Raw genomic sequence first — 17889 nt, forward strand, 5'->3', positions numbered from 1 at the left:
ATCAATTCCTCTTCTTTCTGCAGCTGTCAGCATAAAATACTGGGAGCTGGGAGAAGTTTACCAAAGACTTAATTGTGTACAGTGCACAGGATAATCCAAACTTGCAAGTAATGAGTCACAAATGGTGCATTCCTTCCTTAATGTGTGATGTTGCCCCACATGCTGCTTGCATGCCATTTAGTTGGGGAGCAAGCTTCCAGGAGCAGTCTCCCAGAGGCACATTAATACACAGGTCTGAAACTGTGTTAGTAGGAGAATACATTCCTGTGACATAAATATCTTGGGTAAATTGGGGGGGGGTGTGGGGAAAAGAGGTAAATTATCTGATGGAATTTCTTTTGCACTTAATTTGCATAGTTCTTTGATAACAATAGGGCACAAGAGAAAAAGAGCACCATGAAAAGCAGCACATAACACCACTTGCCTTTGAACCTTTCTAAACTGAAAATTTTACAGTAATAACGTGTGCAAAGGAAGAAAGAGGCAAGAAGTAGGTGTATTAACTGACTTGGAGGGTGTGGGAAGACTTGAAATTTATTATGTTCTACAGATCTTGGCAGTCTACCATGGATTCCCCTTGCCCCTCTGCTTTCCAACATGCATAAAGCCCACTGAGATGAGAAATAAACACCATATTGCTATCAGACATGACTAGGAATGTGCTTAAGTGGTGGATTCAGTTTATGATCCAGTTAAATGCTGCAGTATTGCTGTGCTGATGAGAAGAACTACAGCTCTATGTATATGAACTTTCAGTCATCTGCATGAGAAGAAAGAGGACAAGATTTATTTGGCAGTCCCAATTCCATTGACTTGCTCATCCCAACAGGCCATTTAAAAATGCAGTGGTACGAGTAGCACTCTTAAAAATATTCTTAGGCTGCTTCCTTGGAAGGATAAACCAAGTGCTTTAATATGAATAGAACCATGAAATGAGGGAGAGAAAAATGGGGAGAATGTGTAAGAAACAAGAAGTAGTTCAGAAATTTTGGTGAATAAAATCTTAATGTGGTCTAAATGAAGGGAATATGTTGGCAGGCTCATTTCCATGGGGACAAGCTGACAGTGCTGACGTTTTCTTGTGGTTCCCATGCTGAAACCCAGTAAGAGGCAAACTCTCACTCTTAGGATGACAGAGCCTTTTCTACCTGTTGCTGTGCCACTGTTTGAAGAAACCTCTGCAGTTTCCTCAGTCCATTGGCTCTGGAGACAGTCACCTTGTGCTTAGCAAGGTCCTTCCAGGTTGCTGTTGTCTTCATTGCTCATTTCATATCCACACAGCATTGTGGCTGTGGGACAGTATCTTGTGATCTTCAGCCTCTGATATTTGGCACCTAGCAATATTTTAAGAACCTGCTGGTTTCAGTTAGCATGGGTTGCATTTTTCAATATTGCAGAGCTTTTCAGATATCTACAAGGTAATTACTAACAATTTGCCTGGAGAAACAAAGCTGCAAGAAGCTCTGCCTTGCCATGGGGATGGGGATGCCTGGATGCCCTGAGGGGCCATGTGTCCACACTGCACTAAAGCAGAGGCCTCGTTCTGCATGAAAAATGTTATCCTAGTGGAGAGGTGTTGCTGAGATGTGGTGTGGATGGAGCCTTGATGGTTACTGCATTTGTAAAGTGCCCTGTGAGCAGAATCTGAATGAATTTTAATACCAGGAGATTGAGTTCAGAGGGTTTCTCCCATCTCTGATTTCTGCAGTTCTTTCTTCACATTCAACCACATTGCAATTTTATTATTACTCTTTAACACTGACAAATTTTTCCAAAGCAAAAGCTGGCCGTGAAAATCTGACGATTGGTTTCCAAAATGGGAATGCTTAGCCATTTCATGTTGCAAGCAAAATTATACCAGCATGTTAATAGTTTGACAGGTCTGTTCTTGAGCAGAGCTGTTAAGCAAATAAACAAACAAACAAATACTCTGCTCATGCTTATATGCTGTGCTTGTGGTGTTCGTTTTTTCCCGCCCTCTGAAAATATTTTTAATGAAAAGAATGTGGCTTCAAATGTCTTTTTTACCTCTCTCATATAAATTAATGTCATGCAGGCCGTCCCTCCTCCTCCCCATATGTTGCAGATTTTTAGAGTATGAGTGCTCCATACATTACGAAAAGGGTATTTGGAGTAATTTTAAACAATATTCTGAAGTGGCCAGGGTTTAAATTTGGTCTGGGATACTGAGCAGACCACACTTCCCACACTCTGCAGTTCCCTGGCTTTCAGTCCCTTAGGAGGGTTATGTAGAAGCTTTTCCTCTCCCAGAAGAAGCAGAGTGAAACATGAGCAGTAGCTGTGTTCTGCTGTAGCTGGCCCCAGATTTCATAGGGACACTCGTGGAGGCACCAGCAGGATCCCGTAAAGCTGCAGGGGAAATGTGGTAGGGCTGGTGCACATTAGTCATCCTGAGTGGGCCAGTCTCACAGGGAGGAACATTGACTTCAGAAAAGCTGTGAAGTCAAGCACTGGGAAATTTTAGGTGTCTCTCTGGAAATAGCAAGCCCACCAGTAGTTAGTAGATTTAAAAAGACAAACAGAGTAAAAATTCCATGAAAATGGCATGCTGTCCTGCTACTTTGCTCTTCTGCATGCCACATTTTTTGCTTGAGTATATTCTGCCACCATTTTAGCACCTTCACTTTGCTGCAGAGTGAATGGGGAACTGTATTTCACTGCTTTTTTAAAAAAGTTTCTCTCTTCAAACCTCCTTAGTGTTGTGAGGGTTTTTTCTTCAGAGATGTCTTTGTTTCTCTGTTATCTTTAGCATATTCTTTTTGTACCTAAAACTGTACTTCCCATGTCCTTGGGCTTTCAAATTCCTTTGACAAAGCTGTGGAAAATGGGGGCAGAATAGGCTGAGAGTAGGCATTTTTCCACCTCAGTATAAGCCATTTTCCCCTCTTTCCTTGTGGGATGGTAAGTCTTGAGGAGGAGGCCACAGGCTTTTGTCATTAGGCAGACGTCCAGGGTGGGAAATTGGAGTTGGAAATCTCCTGGGCTTGCTGAAAGACTTTGGTTCAAGAAGTAGAAAGGTCAAGGTGAGGTCAGTGTTGGCTACTGCACACGTTAGGACCCCTAACTTTGTTTCAAAATCAAAACCAGCTTGAGACCAAGCTGTAAAAAGAAGTGCCTGTGGTAAAGGCAGTTTACAGAGCAAGCAAAAGCCCGAGCTCAGTAATGTATTTATAGAAAGCACGTAGATTGGTTAGTAAGGGGGAGAGTGAAGCATAAGAAGAGTTGTGGAAGAAAGCTTAGGCAGTGAATTCTGCAGCATTTCATCCTTTGGAATGTACCAGCAATGCCTGGCCATTACCTCCATGGAGGGCATCCTAAGGTGTGAAAGGGTCAGGGTTTCTCTAAAGAGACTTGTGGTTTGGGGTGCTTCAGTTCTGGGGTGCCAGTCTCAAAAGACCCTGTAAAGAGGTTGATTTTAGTCCAGGCAGAAAATACGTTATTTATGTCCATCATATAGGTTTCTGCCTAGGAAATTCAGAAGTTGGTGCAGGGAGAAATAAAGGAACTGTGACTTCAGTTATATGTTCGGTTGTGTTCTTATCATTATTTGTGATAAAAGTGAAGACATTTAATGGGCATACCTGTTGCTAGAGAGCTTGACTGATGCAGATAAGAACATTTGGAGATGGTGCCTGGGAAAGTGGTTGGGAGCCTGGGCTGTTTGACTGGTTTAGGATGGACTGCTGGGTGTTACACTGCTGAGTGTTAAGTGGAGAGCTGGAAAATACCAATATTGGGACCATTTCTAAGTGCTTGTGGAGGGAAAAAAGTACACAACAGCTAATTGATGTCTCTACCTCATGTAAACATAAACTGGAGAGAAAAAGGCTTTTGTTAGAAGTCAGCTGAGGCAAGTTACAGCCCACCAGGGCTGGAGGAGCCTGCCGTGCCGCCTGCCTCCCAGCCCTGTGATCTGCATCCTGCTGGCTCCAGCTCTGTTTTCACTGCAGAACAAACCCGTTTAATTTCCTGGACTGCAATCCCCTGCCCCACCCCACAGTTTGCTTTTTCTGTGTTAACTTTCTGCCATTTTAGTGATCTCAATCAGCTTATCATATGATACAATGAGTGCCAGAAGGAGCTCAGTGCTCCTGGGAGAAATATGTGACAGGAGGCTGGAAGGAGGCAGAGGAAGGAAGGGTAGGAGCTCCCGGCTGCAGGAGCTGGGATCTATTAACTCAGCTCCAGCTGTACTGAGAAACTGTACCCGTACCGTGGTGTAGCTGAAGGGAGATGACGTCTTGTTCTTGTCTAGCCATTGTGAGACAAGCAAAGAGAGCTCTTGCAGCAGGTCTGATGCATCCCTTGCAGAAACCCCACTTTTTTCACTTGGAAAGACCAAACCAGTGAGAAATGTCCTAAGCCCTGTTCATGGGCTAGTCACGCTTACTAGGTAAAGCATGTAATATATCGCCTAGGTACTAGGTATGGTTCATACAGATAAAACATGCAACATGTGGAATTTATTCTGGCATGCTAATAAACTGTAATTACTGACAATGCTAAAGTAAACAGAAGGGAAGCGGTGAATATAACCTGTTTGTACTTGATAATCATCATTTTAATGTGGAGAAAAAGAAAAGGGTACTAAAATTTGAAGAGGAACACTTTTAAATTGTTATTGTTGTTTTAGGCATCTAGAGTATTTGTGGTATTTCCTAGGAAGTATCAGAAGGGTCCAGCATTGCTGGGGAAAACCCAGTGACTGGAACTCTTGTCCAAGTGTTTTGCCCTGTGTAAGCTGAAGGGATGGGTGAGATGCTGGTGCTGACTGTTCTCTCTCTCTCCCTTGCTCAGGGTCGCCATGTCAAAACAGGTCAGCTGGCAGCCATCAAAGTCATGGACGTTACTGAGGTGAGTAGAAGAACCTTCTGCTTCATTAGCAACATGTGAAATTTAATCACGAGATGGTATGAGGCTTACATCATATTTCTGTTGAAAGGCATGGTCCTTGCATGTGAATGTCTGCTCTCTGCTTGCAGGACCTGACCTCTCCAGTCCATCTGCCTGAGATTTCTGTGTGCCTGCGTGCTGGGGCATTTGGCCTCCAAAAATTGCATTGTCCAGTCCCAGGGCACATTGGGTGCATGTAGCATTCTCTTTTCAGAAATCTCTTAGAAGAGGGGGGAAAAGTTCAGATTGCTTGCTTCCCACTTGTTTTCTCTGAAAAGTATCATCTTGCTTTTACCAAAAAAGAAGGTGAGGTGTCTGCTTGGTGTAGAGGACAGTGTTCTCCCTGGTACATCTGCAGCCTACAAAGGGCATATGTTTATTCAAAGGAATGAGTCCCTTGTAGTTCCAAGAAGCCTAAAAGCAGAAACATCTGCAGGAATGATGAGCAGATTGCTAACAGAATTCAGCAATGTAAAGTAGTTATAGTAACTGACCCATGGGGATTTACTGTGGAACTTCAGATGGGAAAGAGGGGAAATTAACCCAAAGAAATAAAAAATATATGCCTATATTTGAATCCTTGGGCATCTTGCAGTTTATGCTGTTCAGAAAGTAATCAATTTAAATTAAGTTTTCGAAACAGATGAAGAAAAGCATGGGCTTCTCCCTGTTACTCTGTTTGTGGTATGTAGAGTTCATTCACAAATTAACAGCTTCAAATTTAAAATTGGATGAGATACTCCCATGTGATATCTGCAAAGCTTAACTGATACTGCTCTTCTGGAGAGAGGTTGTGCCTTTTCAAACTGTTATATTCTTCTGAGCTCCTCAGTCTTACACAGGGGGGAATAATTATGTGTATACTGTACAGAGCAGGGAGTCTTTGGCCAGGATGGTTATAGCAAGCAGAACTTCTGCGAGGATATTGCTGCAGAATATTTTATAGCTTAGTGTGGATATGGGTGCAGCAAGTAAAAATGGCCTTGGACACAAGGTCCTAGATGAGTGGTGGGGTGTAATGGGCAAACAGGCAGGAGAGGAGGAAAACAAGAGACAGGGTTAGGTCAACTGATAAGGGCTTCAGTCTTATCTCTGAATCTCTAGTGATGGATGGGCAGTGTGACTGTTGCTCTCTAAATTCAGCTGTTGTGTCTGCCAACAGCTAGATATTCCTTTTTTGTCAGATGGCTTGATAAAGATCAATTTTCAGCTGAAGATTTTCAAAGGCTGCCTTCATGAGGAGGCAATGCTTTTTTTGCTGCAGTTAACAAGCAGAGAAACCAAAGAGGAATGAAGGTACATTGACATGCAGTGAATGTTCTTTGCACAGCAAATGTTTTCATCTGTGCAGCAGTTTTACACAGAGGGCAGCTTGCTGGACTGTGCATGACAATGGCTTCTTCCATAATACTAAGACTGGCTCTATTGCACACCCTCTGTTTTTAATAGCATGTATTAATCACAAACAGTTGTAATAGAGAGGTTGCACAGAAAAAAGAAAACAGTTGAAAAATGCTGTCTTTAGCATATCTTTCGTATGGCTAAGTTCATATTGCAGGAGTAAGTTTTGAAACTTACTGTAATTTTTGTCTGGTTTTGAAAAGCAAGTTGTATATTGGCACTGTCTTTTAGCTCATAAGTGCAATGCTTTTTTAGGGATGAAGAGAAGTCAGAGGGAGGAGTTTGGAGATGTTAGCTAGCCCCATGCAGCTTAAAAGCATTGTCATTCCTACCAGTGGAGCTCATGTGTTTTTGCTTCAAAGAAAAGAGCTCACAGAGACTAAAAATGTGTAAATTCTTCCAAGTTGTACTAACTCAGCTCCACCTTTTAACACCAGGCATGGGTGATACTGTTGCATGTTCCATTTTCTCAGTGGCAGCTGTGGCTGCAGGATGTTCTTGTCCAGCCTTGTTGCTGATTCCTTGCCTGTTTCCCAACACTTGTTCTGGTATGGCTGCCTTGGGGTCGGGTGGTGACCTGGATCATTGAACAGGCTCTGGTTCTAGTTTTAAAATACCCTTACTCCTCTCCTTCCCCTGGTTGGTTCATTGATTGAGTTCAGCACATGATGTTGCAGACTCTGGTGTGGTTGCCTTGAAGAAGGTGGCACGAGACTGGAAAAGATCCACTGCTGGCCATCAGGGAGAAGGGGCAGTAGCTCAAATTGATATGTCTGCCAGAGACAGCTATATCCTCAAGCCACAGCCTCAGTTCCTCAATTGCTTGTTTCATGAACACCTCCTTTGCTGGCAAACAATGCGGGTCCATCCTGGTCCTAGCTCACCACACCTTATGGGGACAATGGGTGGAGAGAACATGGGGACAGAGAGGGCAGTGACTTCCACCCTTAGCACTGTTCCAAGAGAAATGCTGAGGGAACCACAGCCACAAATTCACCTTCTCCGCCTGCTTTAAGAGCTACAGTTAGATGAACTGCTAATGGTAATACCATATCCATGCCCATGGAGAAAGAGGCTTGAGTGGAAACTTTCACAAAACTGAAATTGTGGTTTTCTGATGAGTGGTTGCTTGAAGCTGTAGGTGATTTGTGCCTATGTGCATGTTTTATTGGCAGTGTTATGCCTTTCTGCCTAAATTCAAGTGGTGCCATAGGGGATATCTGATTATTCTGACTAGCCTGAACTGAGAACAGACACAAGACTTCTTTCTTCTGGGATACCTCTGATCCAGTGCTTGTTTTGCCAAATGCTTAACAAATTAGAAAACCTAATGTATTGGCATGCTCTGTGGGCACACCCCAGATTTGCAGTTTTCAAGGCCATGATTCTGCAATTCACACATTGCTCAGGATCAGTGAAGTTATGTCAGTTCTGGGCTGTAAAGCTTTGATCATCCACACAGGAGGGATGTCAAAGTCAGAGTGAAAGCTTTCCTTAAAATGTTTTGGTTGGCGTGAAGAAAATGAGGTATTATAACCTCTGACTCCAGGCATTGGAAGAAACATTACAACTCTGGAGTGCACATGGCACTGTGGAAATGCTCTTCATCCTTCTCATCTTTTCTTGTGGTTTTCTCTTTAGATTTTAATTTTGAAAAGAAGGGTGGCAAGGATGAGAGAAGAGGAGGTGGGCTGAAGCCTATCAGCTTGATCTTTGCATAAATTATGGCTAGTTAGTTCTGCTGCCTGAAACGTTGGGGGATGTCGATGTGCATAAAACTTCCCTGCCTCTTCTACTTTCCTCCTTTCTAAACAAATAAGGAAAATATTTAGAAGACTATCTTTACTGGTCTTTAGATCTACAGAACTAAAGCAAGCACTAATGGAGCTGTAAGACCTAAAGATCTATAGGTATCACTGCAGAGTGATGCACAGGTAGGCCTTCTTTTCACTTCCGAAGGGCAAAGCTGCAGTGCATGTAGGCTGAAAAAAAATTCACTGGAGCATAGAGCAAATAAAAGCAAAAACCCCACCGGTTTTCATTGATGGCAAGCTATTCTTATTCCTTGTTTCAGTGAGCCCAAGGACCATAAAAGGGGAACAGTGCAAGCTGTCGGCATATGCACGCTTTAAAAATTGTTTTACACAATCTGCATATGTAGGATGAATCTCACGCTGCATGCTTGTTCTGAGGGAGGCATTATATGTAGTCTGTCATTAATCTTTCTATTGTAAGGTCTCAGTTCCTTTTATGACATTGGTTTGGAGAAGGTGGTGTTCAGTCCATGTTGATCCCTTCCGCTCACTGACCATACTGTTAGGTTTCCATGATTGTAAGATTGCCATGACTCGTAAGATTCAGCAGTCCCTGTTTACTTAGAATAATCTGTTTTCTTGTGAAGCAAATAGCACATAAAACCTTAGCAAAGCTTACTTGGCAAATCTGCCTGCATCCAAGCTGTTAACTTGCATTACACCCTAAAGCCCCACTCTGCTTTAACTGCTTTGGAGCCTTTCCTTGCAGCTGCATGGTTGTTTGCAGGGTCGCTCCTGTGTTCCGCTTCCAGCGATGCTTTTCTCTTTGAAAAGTTTAGTAACTGATTTTGAGGGAAAAACACAATTGCTTCTCTTCTGTTTGTTATAACCCCTGACGCTGCTGCTTCTTCCTCCTACCTCTTCCCACACACACTCTTGGCATCCCTTGGGAAAGTTTTCCGCATGCCTTTTTTAATAGCAGCATTTCTCAGCTCTTGTGCCCAGTGTTTCATGACTTGTCCAATCTAGTCTGTGTAAAATTATGCTAAGTAAACAACTGGATACTGTATCCTGCTGATTTATGAAAGAAGTTGGATTGCTTTTAGAGCTTGCCTGTCTTGCTCTTTCTGTGTGTCCTCTGCAGAAAAATTAACAACCTCAGACCAAAGCCTCCAGGCCTGCAGAGAAACATGGCATGACTCCCATACCTAGACAGGAAAGGTTCCCTGAGTTACTCATTGCCATCTCCCTTACTCTGCTGACTGCTTATTTCTGTTACAATAGGAAAGTCACTTGGATTGTTGTGAGTCTCTATCTTACGGCCTACATGGCCAGAAGATAAACTACATAAACTACAATCCTGTGGATAATTTGTCCATTTTCCATAAGACATCTCACAGCAGTCTGCAAAAAGACTGATGTTAAATAAAGAGGTGGGTTCTCACATAAAATGACAAGCAGACAAAATGAGGGGAAAAAATGACATAATAAGCCAAACCAAAGGTTTGCCATATCATGTTCTTGTTTTCCCCATGAAAACTCAATGATGATCCATGGACTTTGATCTATTTGAAGAGGAAAAAAATAAAAAAAGTTGATGGCTCACTCTGGAAGATTGGAAAATGCAGATCCTTGTGGCCCAGTGCAACAGAACTGGGTCAAGTCAGCCTTGGCTTGGAAAAGCTGAATAGGGGCCATCCTTTTAGTGTAACTGTAGAGATATGAATGCAGTGCTTTACCTGGCCTTATCTGGCTTAGTGCAGCTGCCTGATAAAGTACTTATGTACCAGTTCCATGGCTGTACTTACTGTGAAGTTAGCCAAAGCAAACCTGAAGTCACTAGAGTTTCCGAAAGTCTTTGGCCTTCCAGTGTTTCATAGGAGTCACTTCTTCTTAATGTGAATTGGGGAGAATTGATAAGGGACCTAAAAATCCAGATTGTTCCATGGAGAGTACTGGCACTATGCTTATTTGTCCCTGAAATGAAAGATTGCTTGCTGCTAGTCTGTACAGCATTTTGCAGTCTTTGGTTAAACAGTTACCTGACAAAATAAAGAATTGTTCTGTGGAAAAGAAAAAAAAAAGGAAAGCTATTTGCAATCTTGACAGCCCTGATGTCCAGTTCTCCTGAAGCTGATTAACCTCTGATCTCTTCTAGGGATTAGGTTAAGAAAAAAAAATTACTGAGAATTATGTATTACTATTCAGAGGAAAACAGAGCTGGACAGAGTGGTCCCTTGAGCCGTAACATCTGGTTTTGGAGGAGGTCAAAAAGAGCTTCAGTAGTCTTGCAGCCAGTAGGGCAGCCTTTGTTGAACTGAAGAGCATTTGTATAATTGACTGTTTTCTTCTTTAATTGAGATCCCTCAACTACCTCTGCTTCATGCCCTTGCCCAGCTGCTTGGCACAGTTTTTCCCCCTGCTCTTCCACAGACCTGATGCCAGGAGGTTCAGTCCTGGGTGCTGATGTCTGTGTGGGACTGGGCTCTGCTGCAGCTCCATGCTGCTTTTTTTCCTGCAAGACTCCTGTTTGGGTCAGCCAGAGGTGGTCCTGTCCATCTTCAGGGTGAGGGCAGGGCATAGAGCCTTGCAGGGGTGCCAGACATGTCACAACACCCCTGCCCTTGGGTGGCTGGGAAATTTCTTGGATTGCCAGCTCATAGTTCTAACAGAGTAGATTGATATTTGACTCTGAAAAGCCTTTTGTCCTTACAAGGAGGAGTGACTTTATCTCCCAGCAAGGCAGACACATCTAACACCTGGTTTAAGTCAGAGCTTCAATTTCTGGACTCAATCCAAGAAATTTCCTGGAGCAGTGCTGGCACCAGTTTGGATAAAGGGCAAACTTCCACTCTCTTCATCTGATTATTCAGGGGTTAGCAAGACTGTCAGGCTGGAGAAGCTTATTTGAAAAGGGAAGGATGTCTGGTTTGATGCAGTTGCAAGGGAGCTTCACAGGTGGTTTGAGATCAGGGGAAAAAGCTGTGGCTTTTAGCAAGCAGCTTGGGAAATTACACTGCTGGAGAGAGCTGATGTTGAGCACTAAGGCTCTGCATTACTGTGTCTGTGTGAAGAGCAACTTTGCACTGATACTGTCTGAGGGAAGAATTAACATAGGAGAGAGAAGAAAATGGATGTAAAAAATTCATACATGCTTGTTTCTCTATGCTTATTTCAACCTATGTTTTCTCCTTATGCAAGATTTCCACCTGAGAGGAATACTTTGCATGCACAGCCTATCTCAGTTGTCCTTGTGGGCATACCTCTCTGTGTATTTTAACAAGCTTGTTCTGGAACCCTGACTGTTTCAAGGCTGAAAGAAGCAGCTATCTCCCTTTTGCCATGGAGATCCTCGAGGGCACCATTGCAGCACCTCTCAACAGTGATAGAGCTTTAGCTGTAAAGGCTCCATGGTGCTCATTTAGTGGGATTCCTGGTGCTTGGCTTTTTCAGCTGAGGCCAGGCAGTGGCTTCATGCTCCAAGGTGATTGTGGAACACAGTGTGAATAAAGTGTAAAGGAAGCAGTGTTGCCTCTGCCTTCTCCTCATCTGTGTGCTTATGTCTGATGTGCAGGGTTCTTGTCCTGTCTAGCAGAAAATGTTTTACCAGTGCTCTGTAAATTGAAATGTAGTTTAGATGATACAACCTGAAGTTATGGTTTCATAAAGGGAACTTTGCTGTAGTTTGGAGTATAAAAGAATCTCCTTTGTTGCAGGGAGATGACTTTAAAATTTTGCCTACCTGGCTTTAAGAGAACCAGATAGCACTCTGCTATTGCACAGCAGAGGATGCTCAAGATATGCTCCTCAGCTGTGGCACCGAGATCTGTTATTGCTCATCAGTGTGAGAGAGCACATGTTTAATACTGGAGCATAATGGAAATGGCTGCAGCTGACTTCTATTGGCAGAAGGGTAGGATTGCATATTAAGAAGATTTCTCTGCAAGTCTTGAGCTCTTTGGACAAGTCTGGACTTGTTAAAAAATTTCTTTGGTCTGCTGGTGCAGCTGCAGTGACACCCTGAGAAAAAAAGAGTAAGTCATCTAGGTGAACTCGTTGACTGTTGCCATCCCTGGGCACTGTTACCTGTCCAGGTGGGCAATACTTATGCATTTAAGCTCTCCTACTGTGCCTATTTTTCTTCAGTCATTAGGCTTGATCCCTGAAATCATCTGAAGTCCTGTGGTTAGCAGTGACAAAGAGGTCACTAATGACACGTGGTTTCATGTGTATACAAATGACTGCTGGCATCAGTCTGTGTCCTGGACTCTAAGTCTTCACCAGTGTTAGTATTAATGTGGGTAGCATGCAGTTAAATATCTCAGTTGAGATATTTTACCTACATGTCATACCTGCTCTAACATGAATTTGAGAAATAAAAACCTGTGCAAATTCTAGTGATGGGCATTTCTTCTGAGCTGAGAGGAGCGTTTGTGCAGGTGGCCTCGGTGCAGGTGATTTGCTGCTGCCTTCCCCAGTGCTGAGCTCTCAGCTGTCTAATGAGTTTTGAGTTCTTATGGGAAACAAATGTTTTGTGTGCAGATAATAGCAAAAGTACGGGGCTGCATTTTTTATCAATTCTATCAGACACAGCACAGCTCAATTTACCCCCAGTGAGTCAGACATACTGTCTACTCAAGGATAACAAGGCAACCCTGTCAATACAGTGTTAGAGCATGTGTGCTCTTGTCAGTTTGGGCAGAGTGAAACCAATAAGGATTGTGACAGAGCATTGTGCTTTCATTTTAGCAGGTTTCTAGGCTGATCTCGGGTCTGCTGAGTATTCTTCCTGTCTGCGTAGGCAACCAAAAGATCCCAGGTCCAGTATAAGCTGCTATCTTTCAGAGATAACACTTTAAAATCTGGCTTGGGCATTGGGATCAAAGTCAGGGGAATTAATTCTCTGTTTATATTAAAGGGGATATATCTGCTTGAAATGTAATCTCTCTTGACTGTGTTTAATTGTATTTTTATAAACGGCACCTGCCTGTGGGCTCCTCCTGTTTTTGCTGCAGCACTCTGTATTTTTATCTTGACTTCTTAAGGAAATGAGGCTTCTTGGTGATACTTACTGAGCATGTCCTGCCTTCTTTTACACCAAATAGCATTTGGATCTGCTGGTCGACTTCAGCCAAGTTTAATGAGGAGGAGAAATTCCAGAGATACAAAGTCCTAACAAGTTATGTGAAAACTGGCAGGCTGCTTGGAGAAGGGAGGGGCTGACATTTATAGTCTCTGCTTTGAAAATGGTAGGCAGACCTTAGCCACCTTTCATGATCAGTCAGCTGGCCACTGTTTTGCAGTAAATCATGAGGAGAAAGTAGATAATTTTTATTTAAGGAAAAAGTTCTGTGCAGTGTAGCACATGAAAATTACTTTCAAGCATTTTTAAATCTCCTCTGGTTCTTTCTTTAGTTTATGAGTCCACAAATCTAGTACTGTACATTCGAGATTATCCCATGTGATCTCTCTCTCCCCTCCTTTCTTAACATGCCTATGTGTATATATAAAGATAAAATAGCAGTGTTATTCTCCAACATTTAATGAGTCAAAAATGTTTTTTCTAAGTCCCTCAACAGTGCTTCTTTTGCAAGGCACAGTTTGAATGATTTTGTATGGAATTGTTGCCTAAAATAGAGTCTTAAAGCCCAGCTCCTGAATCTAGAGATTATGGTAGCAAGTGCTAATGCTCGAGGACCTGGGAATTCATTGTACTCTAAGCTGGTTTGTAACCACAATAAACACTGCCCTAGTGCCTAAAGTGTTCTGCTTCCCCTGTGCCCAATCTCTTAAATATGCAGTGGAAAGCACACAGCTGAGCTAGTGTTGAAAGAGCCTTGAAGATGCTGTGCAAACTAGTTCAGTTGATCAGTGTGAGAGAAGATTCTGTTTGTCTTCGGAGCCCCTAAGTGTCTCAAATCCTTTCCAACAAGGCTCATGTGTACATTCCTCTAGATAGAAAGTAGTTTCTCTGTCAGAAAACATTAGCTAAAGTGTGGAGAACACTTTAGAGAGAAGTGCAAAGGTGTTGTCATTAAATTGCAAAGATTGGTGCTTCATAATAAGCACACGGTTTAATCTTGCTCTCTTTTATTAAGACCCTGCTTCAAGCACAATTAGGGTGATGGGAATCTGACCACAGAGGCATTTTTTAAACTTTTGTTGTGATGTTTACCTGTTGATTTTTTTTTTTTTTTAATGTCAGGCTTTATTTCTTGAACACTTCATCAGTGTTTCATTCTGAAAGATGAATCTCTGAGGAATGAACAAGCTAACTATCAAAAGTACTACTGTTCCTGTGTGGACAGCAAGCACGTGGGTGTTGTGTTTTGCCTCACATTCACCAGGTGAAATGGTAGTTTTGTACTTGGCACATCACTGGTGCAAAAGATGGAGGTGGCAGTTCCAATAGCCTGCTGTCTTTTGCACCTCATTCTGTAAGATGATGGGTGCCTCCAGAAGTGTCCCTCTCTCTGCCTGGTGGAGGGGCCAGTTCCAGAAGTGAGCTCAGCTTTTGTGTGTTGGTGTATGAGGTGTTTCTGCAGTGTTTCTCTTCAGCAGGAATATTTTCCACTGTAGCACCCTCTTTCTGAACCGAGTTTTAGTGTTTGATTCTTGATGTGGTAAGAGCTAAGTGGAAATCCTAGTGTAAATGCAGCAGCCCACAGACCTTTGGCCAGCTCTTACTGTCCTGGCTAAGCACCATGGCTCTGCCTGCAAGAGTAAGAAAGGAGAGCATCCATGATCCCTGAAAATAATTTTCTCATGTGGAATATTTTACTGAATGGAAATGTAATCGGGCAGAGAGACCAGAGGCAGCAGGGAGAGAGAGCATCCTGGTGACTGCTTGGCTCCCCCTGTGCTAACCTGTCCTGGCTGGGGCTGCAGGACAGGCAGCCCTGAGTCACTGCTGTGGAAACACTGATGCAAAGGCACCATTATTACAGAAGGTTTTAGTTGTCTCTTGCATATTTTACCTCAGCTCCCTTTTCACTAGCATTTATTGCAGTTGCCTCCCTTTGAGCCTGTGGGGCAAAATGATTTTTATAAATTAGTTTGTTGATTTTCATTCTGAATTTGTCTTTCTGCTTTTGCTACACTTCTTTGCAGCAATTTTTAAAATGTGCAGCTTTGCATCGATTATAAAATAATAGAGTTGCACTTTTTTATAGATCAGGGGGGGCTGCATAATCAAACAAGTCTGCACTCAAATTTGAGTCCCTGAGGGGAGATACCTGTCAGAATTGCTGCTGCTCCCCAATTCTAATTAAAAAGTTTGGGAAATGTACCTAGCCCAGTCTTGATTTCCAACACAAATTTAAAGAGTTGACACTGATCGTGTAAAAGTGGATGGATCAGCATGTAAATGCAAACTCATCCTCTGTGCCTACAAATATGAACAAAGTATGTGTAAACTCAGGAAAGGATTTCTCCCAGTGGCAGGAAAAAAAGGAGGAATAGTTGCATTTTCTATTTGTAAATGTTCAGCTAGCATCCTGTTGTGCTAACAGTGCTTCCTCCTGACATAGGTGTCTGTGCTCTCCCCATTTCTAGGTACTTCTCCCTAAAAATAAGGTTTTACAATATAACAAAAACAATTGGATGTCTGAATGCTATTGCAGGGACAGCCCTTCCTCTCTTCCCTTCCCTTCCAAGTTCCCCTTAAACCAGAATCTATCAGGTCCCATCCTGTGCTTCACTGGAAATATATATATATATATATATATATATATAAGTAAAAATTATACAGATTAGCTTTCTACTGTTTTTGCCCTTGCTAAAGCTGGCCAGGGGGTGGGTGAGAGGGGCCAGGCAGGACAGGGAGTGGAAGTGACAGCTTCTGGGAGCTGGCCTGCAGTCAGCATCTCCACAGGGCTGCAGTTGTGAGGCTGGATGAGGAACCCGGAGCCATCACTTTGCCGTGCAAATCCAGGAGGAAAGCCACCTGCAACGCCTTCCCAGCATCTTGGCTGCATCTTTCTCAGCACCTACAGTAACTGCTGAGGGACTGTTTGTAGTGCTTCAGCCTGCAGATTTAGGATTAAAGAATGGAGTGTAAAGGTCTTCTGCAGGGATTCCCCTACCCTCTGATTCTTTCCACTGTAACAGGCTATTTTTAGTCTGCTTGCTTGCCTTAGAAATTACTTCACTTTCTGCTTTGGATGATTTCCATAACATTCATTGTGATTCTGAATTCCAGTGTTCAGGATAATAGCAGAGCAAACAATCACTGTGTGGCAAGCTCAGTTGCAATGGTGGAGCTGGAAAACCTGTGCTGAGGATGTGTGATGCCAGCTGCCTCTGACCTGGTGACCTGTGGGAGGCTGGCTTAGCTGAACTGCATTGTGGATCATGCCCCATGTTTGCAGGCAAAGAGCCTCTTTAACCCTGAATTTAATGGTGCTTTGGTTAGTGAATGGAGAAGGAAAACAATCCTTCAGTGGACTAATCCAGGTAGCCAAAGTAGATCTACCTCTGAAAGACATCTGTTTGCTTTAAGTCAAGTCCAGAGTCAAATGCCCAGCCTGCCCTTGCTGTGTGTGCTTGGATGGTACCATTGCTAATTTGCTGAATGTCACTCATTCTTCCTCCACACAGTCGTTGGATATGAATTAAATCAGCATGATTTAAAATTTCTTTGTCAATAAAGTGCTCTTAAGCTATATAAGTGTTAGAGCAGGCCTTGCTGTGGGAAACGGTGCTCATCTTAACATTGTTGCATATGATGCATCTAATCATTTGCCACTCTGACATATAAAAAATATCATGGAATGAAAGAATCACCAAGATTGGAAGAGACCAACAAGGTCATCCAGTCCAGCTGCTCACCTGGCACTGTCACTGTAACCCCTAAGCCACTAACCCACATCACCCAGCACCAGATCCACACACCTCCAGGTGATGCCTGACCGCCTGAACAGTGAAATTTTCTTTTTAATATCTAATCTGAATCTCCCCTCTGTCAGCTTAAGGCAATTTCTCTGGTCCTCTCACTGAAGGCACAGCAGAAGGGATCGGCCCCCACCTCACCACATCTCCTTTCAGGCTGTTAGGGAGCCATGAGGTCCCCCCAGCCTCCTTGTCCCCCTCCCTCAGCTGTGTCTCATAGGACATGATTTCTAGACCCTTCACAAGCCTTGTTGCCCTTCTCTGGACACACTTCAGCACCTCAGTGTCCTTTTTATATATTTTATATAGCTAGTTGTGTAATAAGTGAATTTCATAGAGCTGGTTGATGAAGCAGGAGAATGCAGTTCAGTGGGTTTGGGCAGCCTGTTGCTGTTTCCTAGGAAAGGCATGCACACTAAAAATCCTTGAGGCAGTGCTGCATCCAGAGGGGGATGAAGACTGACTGGCAGCTAATAGGAAATTTTCTTAGGTAAAAATGAAGATGTTTCTTCTATTGGTTTTCTCTGCAGCTTGATAATGTATGGGATGAATATATATACTTGTGGAAATTCATATATTCAGGAGCTGTATATTCAGAAGTTGAGCCTAATTCTTCAGGTCAATAGAGATAAAAAAGTTGGAATTTCAGTGTTTGAGATTGGGGGAAAATAGACATTTAGTATCAAGCCTATATTCTTATGAATTTTCCTCCCTTTTTTTTTTTTTTTTTTTTTTGGTGAGTCTTGATTAAGAGCCACTCTGGATAGATTGGTTCCTGTTTGGATTAGAGGTCTAATCCATGATTGTTTACAAAAATACCCATATTCATCAGCCTTTGGAGGACAAATGGCTACTCAGGGCATGGATAAACAGTCACAAGCCCTCTGCTTAGTGTGGTTCCATGAGCTGTTCTGTGCTCCTGTGGCATGGC

The 17889-nt window shown here is 42.9% G+C and overlaps 1 protein-coding gene across 9 annotated transcripts in view; it reads left to right on the top strand.

The window, feature by feature from the left end:
• The window catches only part of MAP4K4 (mitogen-activated protein kinase kinase kinase kinase 4), a 162572-nt gene that overhangs the window by 73693 nt on the left and 70990 nt on the right, over positions 1 to 17889 (top strand). For all 9 annotated transcript variants that reach the window (XM_050980991.1, XM_050980998.1, XM_050981012.1 and 6 more), the window contains exon 3: positions 4819 to 4875. In XM_050980991.1, coding sequence (XP_050836948.1) covers positions 4819 to 4875 — 57 coding nt within the window. The remainder of the gene's footprint in view (positions 1 to 4818; positions 4876 to 17889) is intronic.

This window comes from Serinus canaria, chromosome 1, assembly GCF_022539315.1.
Source record: "Serinus canaria isolate serCan28SL12 chromosome 1, serCan2020, whole genome shotgun sequence".
Classification (NCBI taxonomy): Eukaryota; Metazoa; Chordata; class Aves; order Passeriformes; family Fringillidae; genus Serinus; species Serinus canaria.